Source organism: Ambystoma mexicanum, chromosome 5p, assembly GCF_040938575.1.
Source record: "Ambystoma mexicanum isolate Mex_15411 chromosome 5p, UKY_AmexF1_1, whole genome shotgun sequence".
Taxonomy (NCBI): Eukaryota; Metazoa; Chordata; class Amphibia; order Caudata; family Ambystomatidae; genus Ambystoma; species Ambystoma mexicanum.
The window spans coordinates 811388531-811403950 of record NC_090930.1 but is presented as its reverse complement, the minus strand read 5'-3'; the positions used below and the strand labels follow the sequence as shown (position 1 = coordinate 811403950).

General features: G+C 44.9%; 1 protein-coding gene across 5 annotated transcripts in view; it reads right to left on the bottom strand.

Moving 5' to 3' along the window:
- Positions 1 to 15420, bottom strand: part of BBS9 (Bardet-Biedl syndrome 9) — a 3505410-nt gene that overhangs the window by 698509 nt on the left and 2791481 nt on the right. For all 5 annotated transcript variants that reach the window (XM_069613236.1, XM_069613237.1, XM_069613239.1 and 2 more), the window contains one exon: positions 700 to 922. In XM_069613236.1, the coding sequence (XP_069469337.1) occupies positions 700 to 922 (223 nt within the window). The remainder of the gene's footprint in view (positions 1 to 699; positions 923 to 15420) is intronic.

The window sequence follows — 15420 nt, the reverse complement described above, 5'->3', positions numbered from 1 at the left end:
ATGTAGAGTAAACATGTTTAAGAATTGGGAGTGACCCAGTCACCCGGATGAAAAATGCAATGCACGGGGATGACAAGGTCAACTGAACGCAATTCTTTTAGGAGCCTGGGTCAGTTAAGTACCAGGAATTGGCTGTAAACTACCGTTTGCTAGAATAAAAGCCATAGCCTGTCTCAAATGATTAGATTAAGACTCCTTCATAAGTGGCTTTAGGACTAGCCCCACTATCTGATAAAGTGTCATCATGGTTGGTGTCGCTGGATTTCTTCATACAGTGACATAGTGAGACACACGCAGGGCAATTCTTAGGCCAGTTAGGGGTAAAAGAGGGAAGACTCGTGTGGGCAATGTTTACTTAAAGGGGCATGGCTCAGCCAAAACAGCTTTAATTTGACATCATTTTAAGGGGAAGAGAAGTTGGCGTAGTTGTATGACCCTGGACCGATGCCGGGTGACTTTCATGACCGTTCTCATTTTTGTTGGAGCCATTAGCCAAAGGGAACAATGCTTGCAAACCTAAACTTAACTTTGTGGCAACGCAACAGAATACAGTGACTTTGGATGCAGTCAAGCTTATTTGTATGCAGCTCACTTTGAAAGGTACTGAGTTGGAAAGGCTGCCCAGGCTCTCCAGACACGTGGCAAGACAAGCTCCTCATTCACGCCCATGCATGAGCGTATAAGGGTGTGTTTAGTTACCTGGCATGATGATGGCTTGCTGAAGGCTGGAGTCAGCACTTAAAGAGAGCCGGCCACCTTTGGCCAGGCGGTCGCAGAACAGAGTGAGGTGCTTCTTCAGTTTAGCCGTGTCCTTGGGCATGCTCAGCTGGCTGGTCAGGGTTAGGGCCTGCTCTTTTGAACTCTTGGACAGGCATGTTTTCAGGAGGTGAGACACTGCAGCATCAACACTTTCTTCCCAGCCCTAGATTGGAAAGAGAAAGGCATCACATGTTCATATGAACTTTATTTGCATGACAAGTTATATTCGCATATTAAAGCTTAATACCAGACCTCAAACCATTGGGCGAAACAGCAGGATCAATACATTTTTACTCTTTAGCTCTGCGACAAAGGTATACAAGTCTAAACAGAAGTACAATGGAAATACAAATCAAACTGCTAGAAATAACCTGAATGGCAAAGTGGACAGCTGATTTGGGCATTCCTGTTTGGCATTTCTGGAGAAGAAGGAATGTGCTACGACTCAGGGAAATACACAGACCATGACGCTTTTTACACCGTCCCAACATGTCAGTTCTTAGTTTGCTCGCATCCCAGCATATGCCACCAGGAGACTCGAGAGGGACCAAACTTGCTCAGTCAAGTTAGCATTAAGATAATGAAGGGGCGGTAATATTTCACCCAAGCTCCCAGGCCACACAGCTTGTGAACTACATAGAGTGGACAGCACACCTGTTGGTCATGATATAGAGATGTCATGCCATGAGGAACAGTCCCATTTGCATTTTGCAGACCAATGTTACCCTTCATAGGGCAAATAATAACATCTTGGTGGTAGATGCCGATCATTTCGGGGTGGGAGTGAGTTTTGATCTCAGAAGGGAAGAGAAATCACCAGCTCAAATTCAGAAAAGTGGTGAAGACAGAGGTTTGGCGCAGGACTGCCCAAGCTCCTCTGTGTTATGTGTGGGGGTTATAAAGCTCAAACCTACCTGGGAAGCAGTGAAGTGCTGACAAATGATGATGTACCTCAGCCACCATCAGGAACTATGCCTACATACACCCTAACAAACCTTCAAGCCACGTGTCTAGAACCGTTCTGAGGCAACCTTTCCTTGGCAAGTGGCGTTGTATCCTACCAATGTGGTTGCCCTTCAATCACTATAAAGACTAAATGTTTACAATCACTACACAGACTAAATGTTTACATTTGGACACAGCTGCAGGGGCGCTCAGTGTAGTGCAGAGATGCAACGTGGACACATTGTACAGTGTCTCGTTCATTCCATATGAGTATAGATTTTATCAGCCCGAGAATAAGAGATCCCTGCATGGAAAAATAAATAACCCCATTGGTTTTCAAGCATTACAGCGTTTGGTGATGTACACATGTTCGGATTTTCTTGATGAGAATGCCCTATATGTCTAGAAGTTACTCAACTGCTAAATTGTGTTAGTTTTGTATAGTTTTAATACAACCGGGCAGCTACTTCTGACCACTAGCACATGCAAGGAGCTGGATAACATCACAGCATAGGTAAGGTCCAATAGAGGCAAAGAACAGTTAATGGGCTTGGTGAAATAGGAGTGTGTTCAGTTATTTCTGGAAATTTCCAAGGACTGCCTCAAGAAGGCTAAGCAGGTGAAGGAAATTTCATAGGATTCTACAATGAGGGGGCTAGGGGTGGGGGAATAGCCTCAAGGTAAAATGCTTCCATCACACTGCACAGAGTGATAGCCTGTTTTCAACGGCCGACCATCGACATCTGGTTGCCTGATATAGAAGCAGTAGCTACAACAGTCAGGTGCACAACAATGCAAAACTGTCTGCAGTAGGACCCAAAGGTTTTGTATGTGGCATGCTTGACCCGCCACCAGTGGAATGGCTAGCATGATGTACTTCATCGGTTTGTAAACAAGGACCAAGCGGGCCCATTGTTTACCACTATTTGGAGCTTGACAAATGTTTTGGCTGGGAGGCCATTGATAAAAGCCATTGCAGTTGTCTTGCAGGACAGCTCCAGTGTGATTCAATGTGGTAGAAAACATACTGGAAGCTTACAACGGAGCACGCAACAAGGGAAACGTGATGTTGTAGTCATATGGTTTGCCTGCAAGATACATGGCAATTGGCAAGACGACACCAAGGAGATAGAGCCATAAAACTGTGTGGTGTCTGTGACATTCCGTTAAAGCAAACGTTACGGCACCTATTGATGCAGTGCGAGGGAACATGGTCTGTACATTTGATGCAATTTAGGACATTTGTACTTCGAGAGGAAGGGATTATCGCAGAATATTTCTGCAATACACTGGTTTCTGGACACAATGTTGCCCTAACAGCTTCGGTGGTTCGTGTTCTAAAACTTTGTAAAATAACTGATCGATTTCCTTCGGGCTGGGTATTGTAACTGAGGGTAGTTTCAGTTCATTCACAGTTTAAGTGATCATGATTGTAAATAATGTTTTCTATCGGATGACTGATTTTAATTCACGTGATTGTAAATTTTCTTGTAAAACTGTGTATTTTTTGTTGTTCTAAAGGTTCGTGGTAGAACCACATACAAATAATAAAAAAAATAAAAAAAGGTACATGGCAATTTGTCATTGAAGGTGGCTTCCGTGTTGCAACCCAGGCATCTTTGTGACAGTGGTGGCGGGGTCATGTGGGTGGGTCCTCCGAAATGTAGCAGGGTGGGAAACGCCAGATCCTCAAAGGATACCCTCCGTTTTGGAGGTGTCAAGGCAGAGCCAATTACAGTACATCCAATGTGAGGCAAACCATGACATTTTTTGTTGAAATAATAACATCGGTATGTGCTATGGTGTAAAAAACACCCTGAAGAAAATGGAGCTAAACGCCAAGTGAAAAGGCTAATCCCACCCAAGCAGAAACCGGAGCCTTCCCGTGCACGTTTCGCAGCGTGGAGTACAGTAGTGGCAGCAGAACCCACCGCCCCCACGCAATGCTGGGGAGGGGAGGATTACTGAACAGCAGAGGCGTGCCAATCGGCGAGGGTTTGCTGAAACACAAGACGCGTTCAATAATAAATCGCACCCGTCATCTGGGTCACCTGCCAAAGCTGGAGTAGAAAAGGCTCTCCTGTTTCAGGCTGCCTTTAAACCTGCCGGCGCTCCTCGCAGGGAGAATAATGCAAGTAAGGGTATGTGCCGGACTGGGAAAAACGAGAACAATGCTCTACATTCCAATCAGCGCACCACAAGTATGTCCACATTGTCACTGGAAGCCCCCTTGATGGCATGCCATTCTCTATTGTGTAATGTGGGATTTTTTTTATTTTTATACACAATCTATGGTTTGCAAACGTTTTGATTCGTTGAGTTGCAATATATGTTTCTATCATAATGTAAGGATATGATTTCATAACCATAAATAAAACAAACACTGCACATATCAGGCAGTAATCAGAGCATGGGCGGACTTCCATGTGCTGCAAATGATACACCAATGCATGCAGGTCTGTTTTAAGGTTCGCCTTAGCAGTCTGATGTACCACTCGTAGAAATGCGGTATCATAAACCAGATGCAATCATTCAATAAAGCAGCCTTTTGAAATGATGGTTGCAAATCAAAAACGGCAAACATGATTCCGTTTTTAAGAAGTCAAGCACTGCACCTTAAAACTCCCACATCCTTGGCTCAGAGTTATTTCCTTACATGACATATCCAGCTGTAACACCCTACATATTCCTTTCTCCAATTCCGATTCCTCAAAATGGTCCACCTCTGTGCTGCCAAGAACTTAAGAGTAGGGAGGACCTGACACAAACTATATCTTCTGTCACATGTGAGATGTGCATAGTAAAAGTGTTTTCTAGTCTGGATGCATTCTTTAACCTGTTTTTATTGGTATTTCCAAGCATTAAACTGTTCAAGTGCGAAAGAAAACTACTTGCCTCCCCGTATTTTTCTAAATAATGTTCACGATCTTCAGCCTTTGCGGACACAGAACCGCCAGATTGTCATTTTGCAAGAAGTTCAGCACTGGGCCCCAGTCTTGTCTAAATAAAGCATAATCCATCTGAATATATAATGTGACCAAGGCCCATATTTTTCTCATTCAGTCTTGCTCAGAGGGGCCTCTTTATACTTCCATGTCTGTACTATTAACAGCACAGCGACCGGAATCAGCATCATAGAAGCCTTAAAGAGCGGTCTGGTACATGGTATATACACAGGGTGTCTTCGAAGGAGAAAAGACCTAAAGTTAGTTTACAGAAAATAACTTTGTTTTATCTCCCCCGAACATTTCGGACTATCCCCTTGCCCCCACCCACTTACCTGTGGGCGGCACACCTTGTGTGCTGCCGTCTCGAGCAGCCCTGTGCAATGTCCGTTCCCTTCACTTGCGTGTATGGCAACTGGCGCTGCAGGGACCGCTTTTCCATTTATTTATTTTTACCTTAATGAGACGGGAGCAGGGGACAACCCCAGCTCACATTACAGTGAAGAAGGGTGCGGGGGACAGCCCCACAGCCCTTCTTCACTGTAATGGTTTCGATGGCATATTTGTTTGAATTTTTAGGCTATAGGAGATTTTCGTAAAGCCTAAATTCGGTCACATATGCCATACGTTTCTATTTATTCGGTCTTATTGGATGTTTCCAACCCCGACAGATATTTGTCGTCCGCCTTCTTTATACCCGAATCAAACATTTCATACATTTTTGTATGTAGTTTTCCCAAAAGTCTTAACTGCTATACAAGTCCAGCATACGTGGTTCCACTCAACACTGGCATTGCAGCCTCTCCAGCAATCAGAAGGGGACTGGGAAAACCTTCTGTGCAGCGATGTATTGTCCTAGTCCGTTTAGGTATGCTTCTCCATAGAAAGTCTCAGTGTTCCTTTGGTATGGTATGTCCAAGGGTCCCTTCCCATTTGCTCATGTATGGCCATTGTAACTGAGGTGCGTTCTCTGACAGCATTTTAAATAACCATAAGATTACGTTTTTGGAGCCCATTTGGGTGACCAAATCTTTCTTTTAATGGGGTAAATGTTCTGTAAGCTGCCAACAGATCAAATACCCAGTGGCCCAGTTCATAGTAGCTGAGCCTCTCCCTTTATCCCAAAAGAAAGCTTGCAGATTTTATCGATTGCCCTTGGAATACATCTCTCAACTTCAAGTATCCCACCTCCCTCCACCATGTTAAGGCTCCGACTTCCATCTGTGGTGAAAACGGAAGGTTACAAAAGAGGAGTGAAAGGGGAGGAGAATAATGTGGCATCACATTTATCGATCCGTGCATCGCAAATATCTTCCACCAGGCTCGTGATCCCCCTGATGTGCATATTTGTGGGTCTGTGGGTTTTATGTAGCCATAGGACTTCATTCAATGGCGTCCCAACCACCTCCCTGTCCATTTTTGGCCACACTGCGTATGTGTGTATATGGGTGTATCATTATGTAGAGTTATGTACTGATTAAGAAGTATCATATCTCGGGGTGCTTCCTCCATCAAATCTGACCAGCTGAGGCAAAAAACGAAATAAACAAAAGGCCACAGGCAAGTGCTCCGTTCATCAAAGACCTTTTACTAGCACCTCGGAGCTGCAGGTAAATCCTGCCACCCCACCACCAAACTTGGAGTATGACGGTCCGGAAACATGCCGATAAATGGAATTACTGGCACATTAATTCTGGACCAACATACTCTTAATGAAGCCTATTGTCTTTTTGAGTTTATGATGACATAGCCACCAGGACAACTCTCGCTCGTTCTCCCAGACCTTGTTTCTTGGGACCTGTCTGTAAGGCATCTGAAGGTGCATCTCCCAATCGCCAAACAGTTGTTGCATTGGATCTTTTAAGTCTTTATCATTGATATCTTCGGTAGATTCTGTTCCTCTCATGGGTCTTTTAACCGTTTCTCCATATTTTTCCCAGTTTGCGTTTTTTTTTTAGTTCTCTCAGCTCTTCAATGATCCACCTTGCTGCCATCCTTTTTGCTGCGACTTTGAATGGTTTTGCCGGTGCTAGTTGGTGTAGGGACTCGGTGATGCAGGTGTTGAGTATTTTTTCTACTGAGGCCGGCTTAATTCTGTTCTGCTCGGCTGTGTGCGATTGAGTCGATTCCAGCAGCTCTGTTAAGGATTCCAAGTCAAGAATGTTCCAGTTTCTTTTCCTTGTGGCGTATAATGTTGCGTTTGCTGGCAGTATGTGGGTTTGAAGTTTGACTTAGAATTGTATCCGGTAGTGATCACTCCATACCAGTCCTTCTCTGCAGAAGATTGTATCCATGGTGTGTCCAGCATTGTGGGTGGGTCCGTTTACTATTTGCTTGAAGTGGAGGGTTGCCAAGAGTGTGAAGAGTGAGTTAGCTGTGGTTTCGTTCTCTCTTTCAAAGCAGATGTTGAAGTCTCCCAGGATGATTAAGTTATCATTGTAGGTGGAAAGGTTGACAATGGAGTCTGTGTGTTTCGTTGCATAGTTTGGGTTGTAGGATGGCAGCCTGTAGATCAGAAGCAACACTATGTTGACTTGGTCATTGAGTTTGATCTTGAAGAGGAGAGAATCACAGTCTTCTATGTTAGTTGATGGGCATGGCATTGCGCAGATGTGCTCTTTGCGCACCATTGCAATTCCGCCTCCAATTCGGTTTTCGCTGTTGGCGTGTATTAGTTTGAAGTTGTCCGGTATCTCTCCATGCATGATAGTTTTGTAGTTGTTCGATAGCTATGTTTCTATGAGGAAAATTGTGTCCATGCCTCCCTCGCTTAGAGGTCATATATTTCTGTTTTGTTTTCAGCCATAGATCTTATGCTGAGTAAGCTGCAGTGCAGTTTGTCTATTTTCCATTGTGGGTTATTGCCTAATCTTTTGTGAGTCCCAGCCGGTATGGTTTTTGACAGGTTTCCATTACTAGGGATTCTCTCCTGGGTGGGGCTGTTTGTTGAGATTGTTCTTGGGTGTTCTGTCTCCTCGTTGTGTAGTCAAGTTAGGTTGATGGCAGGACTACTTTGTTTTGTTTTGTGCTGGTTGTATGGCTGTTTGTGCGTGGGAGCTTCATTCCAGTCTTTAGTAATGTAGGGCGTGTTTATGGTTATGGACTAGAGTTTGGCCCTGAATTTTATTGGGGGTTTTCTAAGGTGTTTTTTAAGTTGCTGTGTTTTGTGTTTTGGTGTATTTGGTATGGCGTCATGGTGAGATCCAGGTTTGTTTGGGTTCTTGCTTGTGGGTTATTTGCAAGTTGTATGTTATCCATTGAGTTGGAGTCTTAGGTGGAGAGGTAGCGTGAGATGTATTCTGTGTTTGCTCTTTTCTTGGTCTGTATCCTTAAGTCCATTTAGTGATGTCCACATGGGGTTCCCAGGTGTTGTGAATACTGGTTCGTAGGTTCCATCCTATTGGGTTGAGGTTTCCCTCCTGTTTCTGTTTTCTTTTCTTGCTTATTGGTCTTTCTTATATCGAGGCGTTTCGGGGGTGTTTATTGTTGGGGTTGAGTTTGTAATGTAGGTTTTCTGGGGGTAGGTGCCCTCTTGGGTCAGCAGCTTCTAAGTCCCCAGTTATAAATCCTCGATTTCACAGTTTCCTTTAAGTTTGTGATGTATGTTTGCTGCTTAACAGGGGCATGTGCCCTGCTGGGTTGGTTATTTCCTGGTGTCCAGTTATGTTTCCATGCTTTCCTGGTTTTCCTTCGGGTTGGCACGGTCTGAGCCTGCATTGCTGTGTAGGTCTCTGCTTCACCACAGTGCAGGCTTCTCTATATTTGTTGTGTTTTGTGATTGAATTGGTTCACAGTGGTGTAGGCCTTCCTATAGTGTCCCAGTATTGCTTCACAGTGACAAAGGCCTCTCTGTGGTAGTTGGTTTGTGTGCTGGCGTCAGGTTCACAGAGGCAAAGTTTCCTTGTAGTCGCCCCAAGCTGCCTTGCGGTGGCAAAGGTTTCTTTGAGGTAGTTGGGTTTTGTGGTTGAGTTGGGTGCGACGAGTGGAGGACCGCTCAATGGTGATGCAGTGCTAGATTGTGGGATGTAGGCGGACTTCTGTTAGGTCTGCCTTATTGGGAGACTTATACTGCAATGTAATGGGGCATAGTAAAGACCTGTAGGGTTTGCGTCTGAAGTCGTGGTGGGAAATTTAGCTTTGGGGGAATGCATTACTTTCAAGATTCTGAAAGCCTTGTTATCTGGGCTCTGAATGTAACCTAACATTTATGGCGGGGGGCCTTACCCAAGTGTCACGGCAGGAGATAACTTCTGTATTCTGATGGCTGGAGAGTGGGAATGACAAGATGCAGGGTAATGCTTCCGAGTGTGGCAGGATTTGAACAATGAGAGGAAACAACCACACTTTAAACCTTTGAGGGCACTAGAATTTAAAGCAGTTACGGTGTGGTTTTTGTGTGTAGCAAGGTTCAAACAGTGGTTGGGATCAACAGCAACTTAAACCATTGTGAACAGCAAGAATTAAACAGTGTAAAGGTGTTGAAGACGGATGCTGACACAAGGGTGGCCTTTTGGTTGGTAAAAACGTTTGCTTATCTCAAAAGGAAACCGTTACTATCCCTATCGTCTAAGAGGGGTTTCCCTGCCTCAAACTAATACTAAAGGGTCTGTCAGAATGTCCAACAAAATCAACTCCACCATCCTGTGTCACAGCACACTACTATCTCTTACACTACAACTAAAGAATAAATCAACAGAAGGTTCCTTCTCCATTAGAACACCCTCCTCCTCTGGGCATTTGGGTGGTATTCCCAGCAAAGTTATTTGGCAAAAGGATTCCAGGGGGAATGACTCCCTTCCCCTGGCTTGTGGTTCCAACAAACCTTTCTTTCAGTGTCTTTAACTTTCAGGACGAGGAGAATGACTCCGTTCTCCTAGTATTGGTCCACACACTTCAAAATAGTTCACAACAAATACAGAGGGAATGACCCCCTTCCCCAGGCGTCTCTTGATTGCATCACAAGGGCTTTCAGTTTTGACAACAGGAGAATGACTCCCTTCTTCTGGTGCTTGACAATTCTTTTCCACATCTCTCAATTTCATGGTTCTTTCGCCCCGCTTTGTGGAATTAGCAAAGTCCCAAATCCTTCAGACCTCAGTGGACCTGTCACTGTGATGAGTATGCTTTTCTCAGAGGCTTAGTATACTTATGTCAGGGTCACAGTCCCTTCTCTGGTGGTCAGTGGGCTTGTTTCCACCACTGCCATGAGGAAGTTCTCTTTGGTGGTTTGATGCACTTGTGTTGGGGTCCTTGACCCTTCTGTGGTGGTCAGTGAACCGATTGTCACCACTGCGATGAAGAATTACTCCTCGATTGTGTAATGCACTTATGTTGGGGTCCCCAAAACTTCTCTGGTGGTCAGTGGGCTTGTTGCCGCCACTGCGATGAGGAGGTTCTCCTCTGAGGCTTGTTTCCTTTGTGGTGGGATCTCAGAGGCATCTCTGGTGGTCAGCGGGCTTATCGATGCCACTTTGACGAGGAAGTTCTCCTCGTATGTTCAGTCCATCCATCCCAATAGTCGGATCACTACTACTGGGTCGGCGGAGAGCCACTCCAGCCTGTCCCTCTTCCACACATTCGTCCCCTCCGGGTCTCTCGTACCTCCTGTTGCCGTCACTCGGATTTTGGTATGCTGGGACTGGGGTACATCTCTCTGGCTCTTCGGCTTCTCTTCTCTGCTTCTACAGCAGCAGTGGCAGCTCTGTGCTCTACAGGACTGCTCGGCTACCCCTCTTCAAGCTTTGTGTTCGGGTCTGCTCAAGCTGAACTCCCTCAGCGCTTTGCCGGCATCATCCGCTCAGCCGACAAGCTTTGAACTCCTGCTCTGGATGGTTTTCAAACCTGCTACCTATCCCTGCTGCTGGGTTTGTCAAAATCCTCAGTCCTTCTTATACATTGTTGTCAGTACCCACGGGCGGATTGGTAAAGTCCTTTCTTGTTCTTGATAGGCTGATCTTCATGCATCCTCTGAGCCACCTCGTACATGTACTAGCACAGTCAGCGACCTTCACGTCTCCTGTGCTCTTTTTGATCTTGGTACTTGCTATTTTGGCTGTCTCTCCTACACTACAGAAATACATGGGTCTACTCTCAAGAAAGTCGTTTGGAATGGAGGAGGGGTTGGGGAAGTTTGGGGTGTGACGTCGGCAATGGGCTGTACCTTAGGCGATTGTCCTTATCCCCAGAGGGGGAGTTCCCCTGTATTAAACCACATCTAGGGGGACTATTGGGTACCGGCCGCACCTCCCAAGCCTTATGGGAAAGGGCTCCCCCATGCAGAGAAGTGAAGATACCTGGCAAATCATCATAACAGTTATAATGTGTACTGCTGAATGCAGCAAGACGAATCAACAACATGTTAAACCTTTGGGCGCAGCAGAATTTAAAGCAGTTTCAGTGTGTAGTTTGAGTGTAGCAGGATTCAAACAGTGGTTGGGACTAACAGCAACTTGTACCTTTGAGCGCAACAAGAATTAAACAGACACAATGTGCGCTTATGAATGTAGCAAGACTAAACAGAGAGAGTAATCAACAACAAGTTACACCTTTGGGCGTAGTAGAGAAGAAGTGAGTTACGAAGTGCAGTATGAGTGTTCAAGCAGTGCATTAGAGTGTCAGCAAACCTTTGTGTGCAGCAAGAATTAGACAGTCACAATGTGTATTGATGAATGCAGCAAGATTAGCATCGAGGGGGATCAACAACACGTTACATCTTTGGCCGCAGTAGAATTTATTCAGTTTTGGTGTGTACTTTAAATCTAGCAAGATTCAAACAGTAGTTGGGACAAAGAGCAACTTAAATACTTGTGCGCAGCAAGAATTAAATGTGTACTTCTGAATTCAGCAAAACTAAACAGTTGGAGGAATCAACTACATGTTAAACCTTTGGACTCGGGAGAATTTAAAGCAATTTTGGTGTGTAGTTTGAGTGTGACAAGATTCGGACTGTAGATTGGACCAAAAGCAACTTAAACCTTTGTGTACAGCAAGAATTGAAAAGACATAATGTGTACTTCTGAATGCAGCAAGATTAAACAGTGAGAGTGGTCAACACAAAAAACTTGAGTGCGCAGCAAGACTTAAGGCAGTTACTGTGTGTAATTTGAGTGTAGTGAGGTTCAAACAGTGGTTGAGGCCGCCAGCAAACAAACATTTGAGCGCTAGGTTCAAACGTACACTACCTACAATGCAGCTAGTTTCAAAATATAGGCAGATACTACAATGCGGCTAGTTGCAAAATATAAGCAGTAACTACAATGCAGCTAGTTTCAATATAAATGCAGTACCTACAATGCAGATCGTTTCAATATATATTAGGACGAATCCTCAGATGTTGCCCTTTTCCCCGTTGGGGAGAACCCTTCTCATGTGGCCAAGGCGGTGTGGCCACAGTCCAATAGTCCCTCTGGGGTGGTGCACCGTGGGAGGATCACATGGAAAGGGAAAACCCCACGGGACGAGGGAGGACAATTCAGGGAGAACACGGTATGGGCCCGGCATGGGCCCACCACACCCCACCCATCCCCACCCCATTATCCGATACAGTGTAGACCAGACAAACACCTTCCTATGTATTCTTGTAAAGTAGAAAACATTATTTCCTCACAAACCTCTAAGATGAGGAAGAACTAGTAAATTTGTATCAACCAAATATGGAGGGGAAATACAAAAGGAAGAAGGAGTTGGTGAAGAGAAAGACCCGCACAGGAGGAAAAGGGAGAGGGAGATTTGAATCCCGCCAGCAGTAGATGAGACAGGACGCTGAGAGCATCAGTAGCGGGCCACTTGCCCACCAGAAGAGGTGTACTCAAAACATCTGTTGCAGATGGACACCTGAGAGAAGCAGATGCCTGAGTACCCAGCCAGATGTTAGCCAGAGGTCAGTACGAAGCCGTCGCAGTCAATGGAAGTATCAGATGGAAGCCGCGAAAGCCCAAAGCACCCGCAGACAGCCAAAGACCACTGATAAGCTCTCCAGAGAGGACAGGGAGAATGGGACGGTTGGCGGGACAAGAAAGGAGGGAGGATTACAAAGGACAGTCTGGGACCCATGCCAAGCCGTAGGCCTCCAACGAGATCTTCATAGTCATAGTACCTGGCAGACTAATATACCAGTTGGACAGAATGGACAGAACGATAAGTGCAAGTCTGGCACCCACACACAAAGAAACTATCAAGCCCTACAAAAGAAAAACCATAGGCTCAACAACAGGCAGGTAAGTATAACAGGTGGATAGGCCCCAGCAAGAAGACGGTGCGTGTCTGGGACACACATCCACAAAAGAAGTTAAGGCATTGACAAAATAACCCTATCCTGAGAAGTAGTAGCTCAAGTGAAGCATCTGTGAAGAATGTTAAAGATAGAGAAGCACAAAACCTCTTCTTGCCTAACTTATCTATCCTGAGAAGTAGTTGAAAGCCAAGAGAAGGGAGAGATTCTCTAGGCACTCGAAGAAGCATGAGCCAGACCAAGAACGAGATTCATTTTCTCGATCCCAAGAGCTCGAATTGGAACTTTGTATCCTTTGGAACTTTGGTTTGCACAATTTGGAACGTTCTTTAATTTACATCTTGAAAAAGAACTACAAACGGAGCAAGGGAGTCATTCTCTCAGGCAATGGTTCCCTTACCCAAAAGAACTGTAAATCACTGTCCAGTAGAAGGGAACCATTATCCTGGATCAAGAACAGTGGTAACAGGTTTAGTTAATGTGTAAGGGACGGAAATAGGTTTGGGATGCTGGACTATTTACTTTGGACAGACACCCTGACAGAATTCTTAGTTTTAGATGAGCCAGGGAAACCCCTCTTAGTATTAGGAAAAGTGAGGTTTCTCCTTTTCCTTTTGGTCAGTAAATGTTTATTCCAACCAACATATCACTCCTGTGTCAGTTGCCTCCTTCTGATGCCCTACAATATGCAGTACATTGTAGCTAGTTTCAATATAAATGCACTACCTACATTGTAGCAAGTTTCAAGATGTATCCAGTACTTTGAATGGAGCTAAGATTAAGACATATACTTCAATTCAGCTAAATTTAAGATATATGCAGCACTTAGAATGCAGCTAGATTTAGAGTTGTATGTGATATCTGAAGTGCAGCTAGATTCAACGGATGCAGTGTTTAAGGCCTACCGGGCATCGAACAACAGCAAAGTCTATATATATGGGTTCACCTAGATTCAACAGTGGCTATATAGTTTTATTCACTTATATGAAGTAGATACTGTACTGTAACACCTCATCTGGATATATCAGAAGGTAACTATACTACGCAACCCGTGTTCAGCACAGGCCATGAAGTGGAAATTGCCTATAATCTACAGAGGCTCTTTTCCAACAACTTACCCCAATTTGGCAGTGGCTGTGCTTTAGAAAGCTTGCACTGTTTCACCTTAAGAGGGAGTACATGTGTAGCGGAATTAGAGTCATCGGTCAACCAGGGAGCCCATCAAGGTACAATGTAAATACAAATCCAGCATACAGTGGGATGAATATATGATCGTAGCTTCTGATTTTGTAGTATAAATCTGTGGCAGGGTTGTAGCTGCAGAGATGGTTGTCATCGGGCATCCGTGGACAAACATGAATGGAAGCTGCCCAGAGGGGAGCTACCCTTTGCCTCTGGCCCTTAGCCGGCTGCCCGGCAAGGCTGTCCTTAGAAGCCCTGTGAAGAGATGTGGATCCAGACACGTGACCGGAGTCCAAAGTCAATCAGGGATGGAAGCAGATGTGCAGCAGAGAGAAGGAAGGAGGACATGGGTGGGAGATGGAAGAGGGGGATAAATGAACAGGGAGAGGAACAACAAACAAAATGGAGTGGAAGGATTGCGGTCTCTAAGAGGCCTATTCAGGGACACTCACCACGGGCTTCTGCTCAGCACAGAGCAAGGGTCGCTAAGGCCTACTGCGCGCCACCTGCAGCGGTATACACTACGGGTCTGTGTTGTGTATCCGGACACGTGCGCTCTGATTAAGGTGACCTCAGATTAAGGCGAGCTGTCAGTCTCTGGGGTCCCTCTGTCAAAACCACATCCTCGCCATCTTCTTCCGAGGTGCGCCTCAGTCGGTGTTGCCGACAGTGCAGCTAATGCAACCTCTCAATGTTCGCACTCTGCCTGCCTGGCCAGTGCAGGCTTCTTACCACATGAGGACAGACATTTCCTTGAATGTCCCCTATACACCCTTCAGCAGCACCGCCACCCACCCCCCCCATCGATAGCAGGGTGGGTCTACCCTCTTTCGTCCTCCATTACTTCATACAGTGCGGCATGTTCATTGCCTTTCGGGAGGCCCTCTCGACGGAGCTCCGGCGCGCACATCTGACCATGTCCAGAATGCATTTTTACATGTCACAGCTATTCTTAGTTCTGCAAATATCACATATATCAGAAGAAAAAAACTATTTAAAGAAAGGTATGGCTAAACCAACAAAAACATCAAGTCAACAAAGATTACAAATAAAAACTTTAAGGTTACAACACAATACACTGTTTATACAATACCCAATCATCATGGTAACCTTAAATCATGTGTTTTGCTCTTAATTTTGTGGTAAGCGTTTATTGTTTTGGTTAAAAAAAGTGTTTTAGTGAAAGTAATGTAATTATATTTTTGAAGTATGAAGCTTTTTTATGGATACAGTTTTCAAAAGTTTAGCATTGTATACACAAAACATTTTTCGTGTGTATTTTATTAGCATTTATTTGTACATTATTGCTACTGTTTGTTTTTGTTTTATGTATTTTTATAAATTTAATATGAAAGTGTC